This window comes from Lepisosteus oculatus, chromosome 6, assembly GCF_040954835.1.
Source record: "Lepisosteus oculatus isolate fLepOcu1 chromosome 6, fLepOcu1.hap2, whole genome shotgun sequence".
Taxonomy (NCBI): Eukaryota; Metazoa; Chordata; class Actinopteri; order Semionotiformes; family Lepisosteidae; genus Lepisosteus; species Lepisosteus oculatus.
The window spans coordinates 25060045-25077340 of NC_090701.1; the positions used below are offsets into that span (position 1 = coordinate 25060045).

At 36.4% G+C, this 17296-nt stretch overlaps 1 protein-coding gene across 1 annotated transcript in view; it reads left to right on the forward strand.

Annotated features, from left to right (window-relative positions):
- Nucleotides 1–17296, forward strand: part of cubn (cubilin (intrinsic factor-cobalamin receptor)) — a 130872-nt gene that overhangs the window by 58629 nt on the left and 54947 nt on the right. Inside the window, exons 30-41 of the mRNA XM_069191092.1 lie at nt 1679–1853; nt 2226–2407; nt 6220–6376; nt 6992–7108; nt 7460–7573; nt 8782–8910; nt 9278–9410; nt 11502–11707; nt 12094–12275; nt 15872–16064; nt 16254–16451; nt 16687–16833. Coding sequence (XP_069047193.1) covers nt 1679–1853; nt 2226–2407; nt 6220–6376; nt 6992–7108; nt 7460–7573; nt 8782–8910; nt 9278–9410; nt 11502–11707; nt 12094–12275; nt 15872–16064; nt 16254–16451; nt 16687–16833 — 1933 coding nt within the window. The remainder of the gene's footprint in view (nt 1–1678; nt 1854–2225; nt 2408–6219; nt 6377–6991; nt 7109–7459; nt 7574–8781; nt 8911–9277; nt 9411–11501; nt 11708–12093; nt 12276–15871; nt 16065–16253; nt 16452–16686; nt 16834–17296) is intronic.

Here is a 17296-nt window from a genome sequence, read left to right on the forward strand (position 1 = left end):
CAGAAACAGAATGCTTGAGTAAACATGAAATTCCCATTATACTGTATTTCAATACTGTATTTCAATCATTACCCCCCCTCTAATATTCAACACACATTATTACATTATAAAATAAAATAACAAATAAGTAGGTAAATGTGCCTGGTAACAGTTCGAAATGTTGATGTGATTTAAAGACTACTTTGTCTCCCAAAAGACCCACACAGCTGAAAATAATAATAAAACTAAAATAATCTTATATAAAATCTTTTGTTGAAAGTGTTTCAAAGAAACATTAATATTTATGCCATTCTTCATTTTCCTTGGGTGTTGAGGTCAAATGAAGAATAAAAGATGCTGAGTAGAATCAGTGTCTGTTGGAGTTTGGCTACCAACTATATTAAAGCTTCCCCATATTGACTGTGCATAGTGATCAGTGGCCACTGTTGAACTGGAATTTTGTTGCTCACAGCTTTGGAATGCTGACTTCCACTGTAAAAATCAATAGAACCAACTGAGCAGAAGAGTTCTGAAAAACAAAGATTAAAAAGCTCGCTTTGTGGATGGTGTACCAAGAGGAAGAGACCAGTTCATTATATAACCCATTTATGTTTGGAAATGAATGTAAAAAACTCATTGCCTTTTTTCTAAATGCAGTTTTGCAGTGGTATTAAAAAAAAATCATTGTACCACACCCATTCTTTCCACTAGATTCACATCTGCAATCATGTGTTAATCATTAGTTTCTTCACTGTGTGCCAGAAAGCTTCATTATTGTCGCTTTTGCCATGGAAACTGTACTGGGTCTGTTACACACACAAGCAGAAGGCTGTGTTTTTCAGACAAGCCATTATACTGCATGCTATAAACAGAGCTTTTCATTCAATTCATCTTCAGAAATGGGGAACATATGTCAGCTCTCCAGTTTCAGATGGTGTCTATATTTTCCTCTATGATTATAAAACAGAGATTTGTGTTAACCTCTAACTGTTTCCTTTGAAAATGATTTCTGGTTCTGTTAGAAAAGTAAAGTCCCTCTTCTTTCTCACTGTTAACTGAAAATCTCACTGAATTTTCCTGGAACTTTTTAAGAATATGTGACAGAGATCTAAGGTTCTGAGGCAAAGTTACTAATTTGGAAGTTAAAGTTTCTAATATCTATGATCCCAGAATAAACAAATGTGTAGAGGCAGCTTGACAAATTATCCATGTCCATGAACGCTATGTTACAACTCCTAAGAAGAAGATGTTGTCTCACTTAAAGTAATTTAAGAAATAATTGTCTGACCAATAATATTTTTAAACCTGTCTCTGATATATTAATATTTAAAACAAATATATTATAATATCATGGAATCGTGAAATCAAATTCACTGCTAGTGTTGTTTTTTTTTCTGAGAAACCTTTGATTATTTTAGTACTTTTTAAATGTGATGATTTTGCCTTTTTGAATTTGAACATTTAGTTTATTGATTTTTTTAAAGAACAGACGTACAGAGAGACATTTTACAAAACACATCTTTGTTTAGTCGTTAATTAGATACACAGACTTTTTTTGTGATAAGCTCTGTCTTAATGAGCCTGTAGGCTCAAGTACTGGCTTATTCTTTGGACAGAAGGTGTGTAGAGGCAAAATGTTTTGACTGTTTGTAAATGTGGGGAAATATTGAATTTTGTAATGCTTTGTCCCTATGTGAAGGTGTACGGAGGTCCTGACCTGTTGTCCCCCAGACTGGCCCGGCTATGTACCACACGCCCTCCGGGTCAGCCTCTACATGTCTCCACCACTGGGAACTTTGTCACTGTCCTCTTTAAATCTGACTTGTATGTCAGTGGCAAGGGGTTCAATGCAAGCTGGCAGGAAGTTCAGGGAGGTGAGTAGGAATAAGAAACGAGGTCAGGACCACTGCAAACTAACTGACTGATCAACTGACAGAATGATTGGTTTTCCAACATTTTGCTCCTTAGCTTTGAATTCCATTGCTATTTAACTGCTGTAACCTTTATGTAATAAACAAAGACCTAAGACAGGTTTATGCCCTATTTTGTACTAATGACCAGAAGACCTGATCAGCACGAGGTGACAATTCTGCTTTTTTAAGCCAATCAGTCTCCCAGTCAGTTTGGTTCCTTCTCCTCTCTCACTGGAAGGATGCCAATTTTCCCGATCTAGTGTTGCTTTATGAAATAATTCAGCTTGAGATTTATGATAAGTGCCAAGTATGATTCTACTTGTTTTTCATCAGGATGCGGAGGTTTATTTACAGCACCCACTGGTGAGATTCATTCTCCCAGATACCCCAATAATTACCCTGACAACGTAGACTGCTCCTGGGTGATCAGTGTGGATCGACATCATCGAATCATCCTAAACTTCACTGACCTTGATATTGAGCAACATGGAACTTGTGCATATGACTATATAGCTGTAAGTATAGTGCTGCACCAGCTTTTCTGCCAGTTCCCATTTTCATTGTGAATACTTAGAATTAGCAAAACCCCATTTAGAAAGATGTGATGATAACATATTTTACACATTAATTATTATGAATTAAATTTATTATTTAAAAGATTATTCAATCATTGTCTAAGATCCTATTGTGATATACACAGTAAATCACACTCAAATGTAGTAAGGCTTTATAAATTAAAAGTAAAAGGATAGCAAAGCATAGAAAGATTTGGCGAAGCATGACACAATCCGTGGAAAACTACAGCAGAACAAAGTAGCAAGATATAATCATGATAAAGAAGCAAAAATGGCATGTGATTCTACAGTAATGCATTACTAATGCTCTATCAGCACCGACTTTATTGTATTCAGATACTACAACAATAAAACAGTTTGTTAAAACATTTTGGAATTAAATTATGTTTTAATCTGTTTTTCTAGTAATACACAGTTGCAAGTTATTTTTTCGGAGAAGAGAAAAAGATTTCTGAAATAAAGTGTAAGCCAAATACGCAGCATGTCAGACAGTAGGACCTGCAGGTTGAGCAATGCAATAGGGCTGGGTCTGGCTATGCAGTGACCAGGCATCCTGTACTATGAGTCAGAGATGTGGCCACATGGGTGTGGTCAGTGCATATCTTTGTACAGCTCCAAAGCAGAGAGGCCTGCAGAGTGAAACTTGACATCTTATTAATAAATGCTGTATATGCCTTTCGACAGAAACAGTTAAACAGCTTCACAACACAAGGTGTTCAATGTACACTGCCTTGTGAAAGTATCCAGACCCTTGAACAGTTTTCACATTTTGTTGCTGTAATGCTTGCAGTCATGTCACCTTGGGTATCAATGAAGTAGAAATGAACATTTGTTATATGCACAAATGTCAATACACATTCAAAGCAAGAATCAAAGAAAAGAAAACAGAACATTAAAATGAAATAAAACATGAATAGATGGCATAAGTATTCAGACCTTTTGCTGTAGATTAATTTAGATGCATAAAGTACTGTACATTAATGATCCACATAACTAGTTGAGTGGCCTCTGTCTGCGTGCAATACTAGTTATTCTTATGAATAAAAACTCTGTGAGGTTCCTAGGTCAGATAGTCAAACATACACTCATCTGTGAAGACAAGGAGCTTTCAAAGAAAGTTAGGAATACATTAATTGGAAGGCACAGATGTGGAGAAGGATACAAAAAATAAAACAGTCTCTGAATATCCCTATGAACAAAATCTAGACAATCATTGTGTATTGTAAAATACAAACCCCTGTGGAGTTTTCAAGCAGCCACTCAAGTGAACCTACAAAAATGTGGTGATGTTGTGTCCAAATGAGACCAAATTGGAACATTTTGGCTTAAATGACAAGCCTTATGTTTAATGCAGACTTACTGTAATACACCAAATATCCCAGTTCTAAGATGTAAAAGTGGGGTGCAAATTTACCTTTCAGCTGAACAATGACCCAAAGCAAAAAGCCAAAGCTATCTTGGACAGGCTTAAGAATGAGAAAGTGAATGTCCTGAAATGGCCCAAAGTGCTGAATTGAATCCTATTGAGAACCTGTGGAAAAATCTGAAATCCTCTATCCCCATGCAACATAAGAGCAAATCTGTCAAGAAGAATAGGCATAAATTACCAAGCCAGTGTGCTAAGTTGATAAGTTGCTGCATAAGTACTACTGAAAGTGCTTCCACCAAATATTGAGTTAATGGGACTGAATATTTATGCAGTCAGCATTTCATTTTTTCTCTTTAGATTTTGTTGATAATTATTGTAGTGTTTCTTACCCTTGAAAGCCTTCAGTTTGATCATTCAGGTTTTAAATGAAGTATTATGTTTTAAAAAGTGTGTATGCATCATTTTGTAATTTCACTTGTTGTGACACCATAGGAAGGATCTGAATACTTTTGAAAGGCACTGTATACTTTGTTTGCATTGGAAAACATGAAACAATCAACACATTGTATACAGACTATGATTCATTAAGATAAGAAAGATTTTTTTTATTTGCTTGTTAAATTCTTGTGCTACAACCCAGTCGTTTTCTGCTTTCATGTCATTTTTTTTTTGTTTTAGAACTTCCACTTTTCCTCTTGTTTTTGTGACTCAGCCAGGAATGTTGTTCATTGCATTTCTGACTGTGAAAGGGCAGCTCCCAGACCACACCATACTAGAGTTTTGAAAGACAAACATATGGTCAACCCTAATGGCTTTAATGATTGTATAATTAATGCACTGACTAATTTATGAGCTGACTTTTCTATATACATAACATTTCTACATTGCACCATTTCTATAGCAATAGAGTTCCCACTGTAACAAGGAATGAGGGAGTGAAATTAAGGGAATATATCATTTGTTCAGCATCCAAACTAAGGAAATATTTCTAGGGTAAACTATATATAAGCTTACTTAATCTCTCATGTACCAACACACAAAAATAATGAAAAAAGCTTCAGACTAAATGCACTATATTACCTGAATTATACCAGTACATTCATCACTACCATACTAAAATCACCCCATCGCTTAATACTAATGATTTAACGCTGGTGGTGTGTGACCTCTGCTACTCTCATCTTTGTTGATTCTCAGGTGAATTGCTTTAGGATTTTGCCATGTTTTCTGATTTGAATTACAGAAGCTTATTAGCACCACAGAGAAAAAAAAGATTGTGTTTAAATGAAAAAATTACTGTGTTTATACGAGACAGTATTTTGCATTTAAACAAGAAAATTATTGTTAAACAAGAAAATTATTGCAATTATATGAGGAAATTATTGTTTTTAAATGCAATAGTTAATTTGTGAACAGCGTTGCTTACTATTTTAATATATTGCATTATACTATATATGTAATAATATTGTCCTATGCAAAGAAGCATTGAATTTAACAACAGAATAATATCATCACACTCCTTTTTGGGAAAATAAATAATAATAAGTAAAAGTAATAAAGGAGCACATGTACTGTCTTTTGTATACATGAAGTACATCACAATGTCAGTGAGCATTCCTAGGTTAAATGTGTGTCATTGTCACCGTTTCTGTGCTTTCCAAAGGTATCTTATTCTTGATGTGGAACTACAGAAACATGTACTGTACATAGGTTTTTGCCTACTCTTTAAACATTGAGCTGAACAGATTTATGCTGACTTGATAGTCAAGCTTACTATATAGTTCAGGTGGGTAGCTGCATCAGCATGTGTAGGCTGCAAAGGAACAAGTAATAGGTTTATTCCATGCTGAAAAAAAGAAGAAAGAAAACACAACGTTTCGGCCGTGACACACCTGAAGAAGGCTCCACAGCCAAAATGTTGTGTTTTCTTTCTTCTTTTTTTTCAGCATGAAATAAACCTATTACTTGTTCCTTTGAAGCTTATTATATACCTACTGTTGGCTTACAATATTAATATAGTCTGCAGCAGTGTTCTCAAATTAACTATTGTTTTCAATTGCAGTAATGTTCTTGTTTAAACACAATCATTTTCTAATTAAAACACTATCCTATCTCGTATAAATGCAATACTTTTTTTCTCCATGGTGCTAATAAGCATCCATAGTTAAGAAATGAAGAACTAAGAAAGAATTAACTTGCACATTGTCACAGTTTTTTATTTGATGATTTCATAGCCTTGTTACCAGCTTGCTACTACCAGTGTTTGTGACTATCAGAATACATTTAAACACACATGATGTCCTAGAAAAATGTCAAAATGGTTGTGGGAATGATGTTGTCAAAATGTTTAAAGTCCTAATATGTGTTTTCCTTTTTTTTCTAGATCTATGATGGCCCTAGTGCATCAGCACCAATACTTGGGCATCTGTGTGGTCAACAGAGACCCTCCCCTTTGACCTCTACACAGAACACCATCTTTCTGCGCTTCCGTTCAGACAGCAGCTACAACCACAGAGGCTTCAGGGCCCAGTTTTCTGAAAGTATTATTATTATTATTATTATTATTATTATTATTATTATTATTATTATTATTATTGTTGTTGTTGTTGTTGTTGTTGTTGTTATTGTTATTGTTATACAGGCTTATTCAGGGATACTATCAAAATAAATCAAATTCAGAATGAAGCTAAATCAGGGTCTCAATATATAACTTGTTAGTTGGAAACTGGGTGTTTAGTCCTGGAACATGCATGCTGTGGGAAAATTGTTAGAACCTTAAAGTTACAGTCTCCCCAGAGACGCATTAAGGCAGGACTGTAAAAAGAAACCCAGTTTCTGTTCAACCAAAGTGACACAGTCCTATGCGAACTTGTATTGGAAGGATGTGACGTGAAAAAACTGACAGAAACTATAAATGTCTTTCAATGGAGGTGCTGCTGTGTGTGAATAGAAAAAAGAGAGGTTAGACACTTGAAGTAGACTAAACACCTAAAACATTGTTTATCTATTTTTTCTTTTCAGAGTGAAATAACCACTTTCAATGTCTTCCAGAGTCTCACCTCATTTACTTTGATGCACTTTGCCTCGTTGCTCCTGATCACCTCACTAGGCAAAGTGCTGGCTGGGATTCTTTGAGACTGTGGTCTGTATTTCAGCTTGTGGAGCTATCATCCAGAGCGATGACCTTGGAGGAGCCATTGCCTCACCACGGTACCCTGCAAGTTACCCGGCTAATCAGAACTGTAGCTGGATCATTAAAGCGCAAGAGCCATGTAAGTACATGAAAACCGTTCCTGAGACTTAACAGTTAGAAAGGCCTCTGGTGCTCACGTATAATTTTAATGAGTGTGTGTGATCTAGGACATACAGTACAAGAGTTAAATCAGGTCCGGAATACTTACATTCTGTTCCCTGTCTTCTCATGAAGGGCAGTTTAATCGAATCTAGTTTCTAAAATATAGAGAAATTAGTGATAAATTATTGTTAGCTGTTACACTCTAAGGAAACCCTTTGTTCTTTAAAATGTAGAAGTTTACATTCTGGTAGTTATGTGCAGCACTTTAACAATGGTAATTGTGAAATGTTAACAGTTAACACGGAGATTTGTTTATATATTCACACAGTCAACCATGTCACCCTGTCTTTTACTGACTTTAATCTGGAAAATAAAAATAACAACTGCTCCACTGATGTGGTTGAGGTTCTGGATGGGGATAACTATGCAGCCCCTTCAATGGGTAAGTGTTGGTGAGAGACGTGGAGCTCAGTGTACTTGTAAGAAATGTTTATTTAATATTTCACACTTTCTGACCCTAGTTTGTACTGTATCATGCATGTTCACATTAATATGTACTGTATTATACAGTGTTGATTTAACCAAGCCCTTCCCTATACCCTCATGTACTTTACTACAGTATATAGAATGTATGATTAAAAGACATACAGTTATATCAGTACTAATGGATTGGCTTTTAGTTTAACATTAATCAAATCAAATAAACAAACGTAACTGCAGATTATCATAATCGGCTAAATAAACATGACCCCCCTCTTCGTCTATATTGCACTTTCTCTCTCTACTTCTGTTTATCATAGCACATTGAAATGAAACATGAAATTAAACTGTCAAAGAGCCTGTGAAGTCATCTTCTTTAAAAAAGCTGTCATTCCCCATCCTGCCAACTTGGAACAAGTACAGTTCATACCAATATTAAAATAAGATGCTGAGTAGTGGGTACTTGGGTAGATGGCATGGAGATGCTAATTCACTAGCTAGATCTCACAATCCTAGTCTGTTGCCTACTAACTAACTTGAAAACTGTAGTTAAAAACCTTCACCTATGCTTCTTCCCACTCTGCTCTTCTTCTGTTTAAACCCTGTCAGCCATACCAAGTTGCAAATAAACACATTTGCCAATGTTAAATTTGCAGATCTCAAGATTTTACTGTAGTGATACATCATTCACTGACAATAGCAGGTGGTAGAGTGTACTGGTCTTAAGGGAAGATTATGTTGCCTGGTCAGTTTAAGGTTGATTATATTATCAGATTAGCTAACACTTGATAAAATAATAATAATAATTGCTTACACTTATATAGCGCTTTTCTGGACACTCCACTCAAAGCGCTTTACAGGTAATGGGAACTCCCCTCCACCACCAATGTGCAGCATCCACTTGGATGATGATGTGATGGGACAGCTAGTTTTAAGTTAAGGAAGGGGTGTGGACATATTTGGTATTAATTGACAGGCTTTGTTTATCTGTATCCCTGTATTCATTTATTAACATTAGAAAAAGCTGTAAACATGTTCCTGGAAATTTCCAGAGATACCACTAGTACACATTAAAAATGAAATTAAAAGAGACATCATAATGGAATAAGACAGGCATACTCCAACTTTTATCATTTAAAACTGCTTCTCTGTGAATATCTTTGTTCCTAGGACGCTACTGTGGAGCAGATCTCCCTCACCCTGTGACATCTTTCAGCAATGCCCTAGTTGTGAACTTTGTCACAGATGGACAAGATTCTGAGAAGGGCTTCAGAGCTGTGTATGCATCTTCCACCTCTGGTAAATGCCCAGAGTTTGGTATTAATAGTCTTTGTCTTGAATTGTCTGCTGTCCTGTTACTGCTTCTTTGGAAAATACCTGTGGATACTTTAAAGGAAGATCACCTCTCTCTACTTCTTATATTTCATAGTTTTTGTCTGCATATCGAGGACTTATATTTCCACTTTTTTACTTGAAAGTGGAGTATTAGAAGATGTGGGGATTGCATAAACAAAAAATATCAAGAAAAAATGTATTCATTAATTTGATTGTAATTACTCCAGAATATGTTATGCACAATTGTTTTGTCCAACTAGTCTAGATCAATCTTTTTTCAGAATTCCTGTGCCCTGAACTTCTTCTTACTGCAGTTTCCTTTTGATTTTAGCTTGTGGGGGGCATCTACACATGGAAACAGGAGCCTTCAACAGCCCCAACTATCCTGAAGCCTATCCACCCAATGTGGAATGTGTCTGGAGCATCACTAGTTCTCCTGGAAACCGTCTGCAACTCTCTTTCATGTAATTCTGGATGCATAAACTTTGGGAATAACCATTACTGGTTACAACAAATGGTTTTAATGAGCCATTCTGCCCAAAATGTAGGGAGTTATTGAAGTTTAGCATCTAGGGATAGCCTGAAAACTAGGTGACCACCCTACAGCTCAGGCACTGTCCTTACTCTATGTCATTACACGATTCTAAATGTTTCAGTTGTCTGAACACTTTTACATTTCTTCATGCTTTGTTATTATTTTATTTTTCGCCTTGTGCTAACACTTTATGATAAGCATCAATAAATTCCAGTGTACTGTACAGGAAGTAAGACAAGCAGCATAGTGACAAAATAATTATAACAGTGTCCTTGGTATGAGTCTGGCCTCTTCCTGCATGGAGTTTGTATGTCATGCCCATATTTTCCAAGTTTTTTGGTGTCCTCCCACATCCTAGCCATGCTGAGAAGAGTGATAGGCTGATACTGACTTTGATTTAATATTCCCTTCCTACATGGCCCTGTGATGGAGTGGCCTTTCCTCCATGAGGACAGAATTTGAATTTTCTCAGAATTATCTTGTGCTCTTCACTTCTGGGATAGCAACAGGTTGTGACCCTCACTAGGATAATAACACTTACACCCCCACTCTTATCGAGAAACACCCTGGGATTTTTAATTAACACAGAGAGTCAGGAACTCGTTTTTATGTCTCATCCGAAGGACGGCACCTTTTTATAATAATACTAATAATAATACTGGGGCATTAGGACCCACACAGACCTCAGGGTGATCACCCCATGCTGGCCCCACTAACACCTCTTCCAGCTGCAACCTTTTTTCCCAGGAGGTCTACCATCCAGGTACTGACCAGGCTCACAACTGCTTATCTTCAATGGGCTGCCAGTTGTCAGTAACAGGGTGATATGATTGCTGGCAATGAGCATCTTTCTGATCATGAGCAACTTTCTGATCTTCTGTATCGATTATGTAAATCTTTCCCCCCAGCTTCATATTAAAACACTTTAACTCACTAAATATTCCATATATAGTCAAGTAATTTGCCTTATTTAATTTGATTTAACAGTCACTGTTTATACTATTCTGCTGTCTTGATGTTCAGTCACACTCGTTTGTGCATATATATTTTTCAGCTGAAGTCTATTTATATTTTATAAGTTAATCTATAGGATATTAACATAATTTCGGGATTCCATGATTTAAGTATTATGCTATTTTCCTTCATCTTTGCTTATGGAGAATGTTTTCGGTCTAAACTGACTTCACTCTTTTCTGATTTAACCTTTTCACAAGTGCTTTGAGATGCTTTGACCAAGAGGTGTATTCAGATATAAGAAAGACCATTTGTCTTCTGGCATCACATAAAAACTGCAATATAATTCTGACACGTGATCAATCCATTGCTGTAGAAGCAATAATCTTTCCTGTTTGAAATAACTTAAGAAAATAAATAACTGTAAGAAATAACTTAAATTTAAGAAAGATTGCAAACATAGAAGAAAAGGACTTGTTTGGTAGTAACTTATTGATTTAAATATCTTACTCCAATACCTTGTACCAGGCACCCACTACTCTTAGTGCACTGCAGAGATACTGCCATTGCTGATGGGTTGAATTTGTCAACATCTTTCAGGTTTTGGTACATTTATATTCAGTTCTTTTAGAATTATCCCTTTTTGAGGCAATTAAGATCAATTTATGTTAGCCTCTCAGTTATAATATGCCTTTGTGTAGAAAAACTTTGGTACTGCACTTCTGAGTGAATCATCCCATAAAACATGAAATTCCATCAAAGTTGACTGAAGTATTTTTGGTGACCATTTTTCCTTTACCTAAAAATTAGTCTTCTTCACTGCTTTTTCCTCTCATATGCTTTTTACACTGTAGTGGTTGTTGGCTACACAGATTATATGAAACATATTTTATCTTGAGTGAACTTGTCGTGTTCTCTGTTTGGCAAAAACAGAACAAATAGAAAATTTGGGCAATGTTAGGATGTAAATAAGGAATGTACTAGGAAAAGGGTCTGCAAAGTCACCAAACCTACTACTACATAATTAATAAGTTAACAAGTTTGTTTCTCTTCCTCTTGCCATCAGATCATTTGACATCCAGCAGAGCTCCGGGTGTAGCAGTGACTACCTGGAGATCAGAGAGGGAAATTCCACTGGCCAGCTGGTGGGGCGATTCTGTGGGGGTCTCCTTCCTGCTAACTACACTTCTGTCATTGGACATATTCTCTGGTTGAAATTTGTCTCTGACTCCTCAGTTCCTGGGGCTGGCTTCAGGGCTACATTTGCACACTGTAAGTGAACAACTGAGGAAACCTCTAATGCTAATGAGAAATAATCGATTTCAGAATTACCTGCAAGTTGTCCAGCTGCATTGTCACACATTACTTCCCTCAGGTTATGATAACTAACCTCCTAGGACTGAAATTACGCAGTTGCAGAAATAAGCAGTGCCTCTCTGTACCTTTTATCCACAGATGTATATGAAAATATCACATACCCTTTCACTCATTCATACTAATAAGTAACAATAAATATTTTCTTCTGAATAAGTGTAAGATGCAGTGTCCTAAATAGTTTGAAGTCATAAATCAATACTACAGTTGGCTGTAGAACTGAAGTTTCTTAAAGGAGTATGCACCTTGGAGCTGCTCTTCATGTCTGGTATTTTACTTTCTAGTGTACGGGAATGAGATCTCAGGAGTTTCAGGACAGATTGCATCTCCCCTCTGGCCCAGGAATTACCCTGTCGATGCACATTACCGGTGGACAATCACAGTTGATGCTGGCTTTTTCATCCAAGTTCATTTCTTAGACATGGACATTGAAGACCTTTACGATTGCTACTTTGACAACTTGAATGTAAGTCCTTTAACTCCTTTAAAGAGTCAAAATATAAATGTAAAACCAGCAAAACTGGATTTATCAGTAACGTCATCTGTACCACATTTTGTGCCGGAAAACATTGAGAAAGCACAATATTTTTAATCCGTTAATTTAAAAATTTGGAATTTTTTTGTTTTTATATGCCCTCTAACTTGGAATGATCAGTTATTAACCAGCTCTGCCTTACTCCTATGATCCCTATAGCTCACAAAAATAAAATTTTACCTATGCAGCCACTCAGATTGCATGTCAAGATAACTTCGGAAAGTCGTGGTAAACTGCCCAAAGAATCTTCACTGAGCAAAGGAGATCAAAAGGCGGCCCTTGTAGTGCAGTAGATGTTGATGAAAGCTTATTTTGTCTGTTGTCCTACTTCTTTAAATCCACTTAATATGGAATTATGTAACTAAAGAGAAATTTTGATAGCTGAAAATAAAAAAGTTTCTCAACATCATTACAAATATTAATTTATGAATATAGATATATTTTATATATTTGATGGTGATAGTGTATAACACTTTCTTTATAAACTGCATCAGGTTATTTAACTCAGTCCCTTGTTGTGGTTATTTTGGAAAAATTTTTATGTACTTGTGTTTAACTACATTTTGCTGTCATTAGTATTGTCATGGAAAATAAAACAGTAGTTCAGTGGTAGAATTTTCATTACAAGCCAACACACCAGTTGTACTTTTGACAAATAATGGTTCTCTTTCGCTTCTGCTAAAATATGTTAAATAATATGTAAATAGTATTTTGACATCTTTATAAATTTATATATTAGAATATGTATACATATACATGTATATATAAATATGAAAATAATATCAAGAATATGTGAATGAACTTAAATGAGCAGATATATGAATACTGACAATGGCAGGAATAAACCAATTTTACCAGAAAAATCAGATCAACAATCTTCAGTTGTTTAATGCCATGAAGTGGGAAAAAAAAGATAAATAACAAATATTTAAGATTATTGAAATTAAGAAACCAAACCAAAAATGTGTTTACATCTCTCTTGAATTGGCCTGTCTACCTTTCCCCCTTTGAGAAGTGAAAAAGGGGTAGTTTTTGTGTGAACAGTAAAATTGAATCAGTTTCCAATATCATACTGTAACCACGAGAGTTGCCATTTCAGCCTTATAAAGCGAACTTTATCAAACAATTGCATTTTTTAAAAAAAGGCTATAACTAGCATGCCATAATACTTTGTAGCAGTGACGGTATTTTCAAAAATGGAAAAAGTAATCAGTTGCTTACTGTATCATTTTTAAATAGGATTAAAAAATGTTTTAAAGAATGTTTCAGCCGCTCTTTCGAGCTATGTATTTTCTGTGAATATGCATCAATAGTAAAATAAAATGTGTTTGCAAATCTTAAACCACGATAGACCGCTTCAGAGAACATGTCAGGGCTGTGAAGATTAAAAATCTCTCCAAGCCTATTGTTTCTCATTTCACCTCTGACGACCACGACCACTCTAGTCTCTCTGTCTGTGTTCTCAAAGATGGTTTTCCGAACTCATACATCAGAAAGACTACCGAAACCAAACTTATCCTGCAGCTAGGATCACACATTCCCCCTTCTCTTAATGACTGACTACTCTTCTTTTAAATTTTCTCCATAAACTTCATTGGAGGTTTCATTTCACACCTCTCTACACCTATTCTGATTTCACACCTCTTGATTGGCCTCTCTTTCTGTCCCCTGCTCCCGCCTCTAACTCCTCCTCCCTCCCAACCTTTGTTCTCCCGCTACATTACCTTTGCTTACTGCTCTGTCTTTCTCACACCTGAAGAAGGCTCCATGGCCAAAACATTGTGTTTTCTTTCTTCTTTTTTTTCAGCATGGAATAAACCTGTTACTTGTTCCTTTGCAGCATACGCATGCTGACGGAGCTACCCACCTGAACTAATAAAGTATATGTTACTTGTTGCATTTTATTATCAGAGAAAGAGCCTTAATTATCCCAGTTTTATTGAAAATAAATATTCTGAGTAGCTGCATCTGTATATTTCAATGAAGAATGGGGTTTTAACCTATGTAAAACTTTCAGAAGGCAAGGAAAGACAAAGATCATCTTGACTGTGTAAACCAAATAAATGGGTTTCATTGATACTGTAAGTGCAGTAGTCTCCAAAATCTGTTAAATATCAACAGCTAAATTCCCAAAGCCTATTATGTAGGCAGTATTCTCTTTTTTCCATTTGTACATGGCTTAGGAGTCACTGTTCTTTTTGGATCAAATGCAACAGTTATCCTCCTACTCATATCCTGAAGTTACTGGCTCTAAATAGTTTTGTAATTTTCTTTTATTGGATAAAGGGAAGACCTGGAGATCAAAACTGGTCATTTCAGTTCAACTGATTTGAATAGAAATTGAGTTTCAAATGCATTTTAGGGACACCTGGGCCTTCTAAATCCTGTTGTCTCAGAAGTTATTTAACTATTGATCAAGAAATAACTTGCAACATATTCAGCAGAAGTTCATAGTACAGATGCAGAATGAATTGTATTTACAAGAAATTCAAATCATTTTTGGATTATTATTAATTCTTCTCACTGCACACAGATGTACCATGTTCAAACAGAAAAATACAGGCCTTTTGTTTTCTCTCCCATTTCTGTAAGATAAGATCACTTTATTAGCCCTATACAATTTCTTGCATTAGAAATTTTGTCTTTTTGCATACCCCAGCTTGCGCTCCATGAGACACACAGACAGGGAGAGATAAGCCTGGGGTCAGAGCGCAGGGTCGGCCATTGTACAGCGCCCCTGGAACGGTTGGGGTTAAGGGCCTTGTTCAGGGACCCAACGGAGTAGAATTCCTCTGCCAGCCATGGGATTTGAACCAGCAACCTTCCAGACCCAGGCACAGATCCTTAGACACAGAACCACTGCTCCACCCGAATATATATATATATTTAATTTATAAATGTGTATTTTTATTATGGAATATGGGAGTACATCAGATTTTTCTATTTTTGTAATGTGGTCTTCTTAACTAGAATGCCTTAATTTTTCAATTATATTAAGCAGCTGTTAGTGTATTGAGTTTTCTTTATACTGTATCCATTTCAGTGGATTTGAGAATTAACTTCTGGATTGACAAATTGAGATACCAGCCTGCAAACCAGAAAGTTAGTTCAGGTTAATCCCAATTATTTATTGGAGATGTTTTTAGAATGTTTTGGCAGTGTTTAGAAGGGCAGGTAGAATCAGGATCCATTTATCACAAGATACATCTGTTAATGCCCTATAAAATAATAGATTCTTGCTTTTTTCCCCTGTAGAGTAAGCAAAATATGTAATCAATCTTCTCTTTATCTTTTCATTGTCTCTGAAGGAATGTCAGTATTGTTTCATGTCACTGACGTAAGGATACATGACACATGGACACTATATTGTTGTGTGATTATTAAAAATAGAAAAAATCCTAAATGGTTTCAATATCTGCTTCTGAAAATCAGCTAAATGAATGCTTGTTCTCAGTTTCTGTAGATAGATGTAGTGGATTGTCATGCTGAATGTCTGAGGATAATCACTAGAGTCTTCATCTCTGCAGATCTTTGATGGCCCTAATGCCCATTCCTACTCTCTGGGGAAATTCTGTGGCCTTTCCCTCCCTCCCCTGGTGACCAGCTCTGGCAGTACTATGACAGTGGAGTTCCATTCTGACGAGAGTGTTAGTGGGAGGGGTTTTCTCATTGAGTGGCAGGCTGTTCAGAGTTCAGGACCTTTGCCCACCATTGCTCCAGGTCAGTCCACTTGACTAGTTATTCTGTTTATATAAATCTTTAATTCCCCAGAGTCCTCTGAACTACTCACTGTTAAGGTTTTTAAGTAGTAGCTTGTTACACTAACCATGGACATTCTGACATGCAATAAAATTTCCTGTAATGCTTGCGCCATATGTGATGTGTGTGTCGCAATGTGTGTGCTGCCAGGGACCTGTGGGGGTGCTCTGATGACCAGTGAATCACCCATGTTTCTCTTCTCACCTGGCTGGCCTGAGAACTACCCGGAGAATATTGAGTGCACCTGGATCATTAGGTCTCCTGGTTCCACTGTGGAGTTCAATCTCTTGTCTGTAGACATTGAAGCTGACATCACCTGCTTCTATGACAGCCTAGTCATCAGAGATGGTGAGGGCCCAACTACACCAGGGGACTTTGTTGTCTATCATACTCATTTTGAATATTTAAAATTAATGGTTTCAATATTTCTTTCAAAAGAATAAAAGATAATTTCAGATGTCATTTTCTGTTATATATGAGCCACTTTCCTAATTGTGCAAAGATTTGCATCTGTAGGACAATATCTATTGTCTCAAAATGCTCTCCTTTTACAACGAGTTCTGTCTATTTGGCTTCTTCAAAGGTGAGACAAATCTTTCCCCATTGTTAGCCACTATCTGTGGCAGGGAATTGCCAGGACCTGTTCATTCCTCTGGAGACACTATGTTCCTGCGTTTTACCTCTGATGGCAGCTACAGTGGTGCAGGGTTCAATGCATCCTTTCACAAAGGTGAGTTTCCAAAATGCCCCTTACTTCATCTTTGTAAATAACACTAGGCTTTTCTTGACTTTTTAAAAATAAAAAAAACATGTTATTCTTCCCCAGTGTACTACCCAGTAGCATGTCATTACATGTTCAAGCAGCAGAGTCTTGTCAAAGTAGAGCTCATAATGGATGGAGCAAAATATAGGTATATCCTGCAGCAAAACCTGGAACAGTCTGCAAAAGATCTGAAACTAGGATGTAGATTCCTGTCTCACAAGGACAATGACTCCAAACTCAAAGCCAAGGCAACCCTTGAGTGGCATAAATGTCCAGACTTAAATCTGTGACAGGAACTGAAGATTGCTGTACATCACTGCTCCCCCAGCAACCAGCAACAGCTGGATCAATTTTGCAAGGAAGAGTGGGCAAAAAAAAAACCCACAAGATGTGAAAAGCTGGTTACAACATATTGTACCGCAAAAGACTT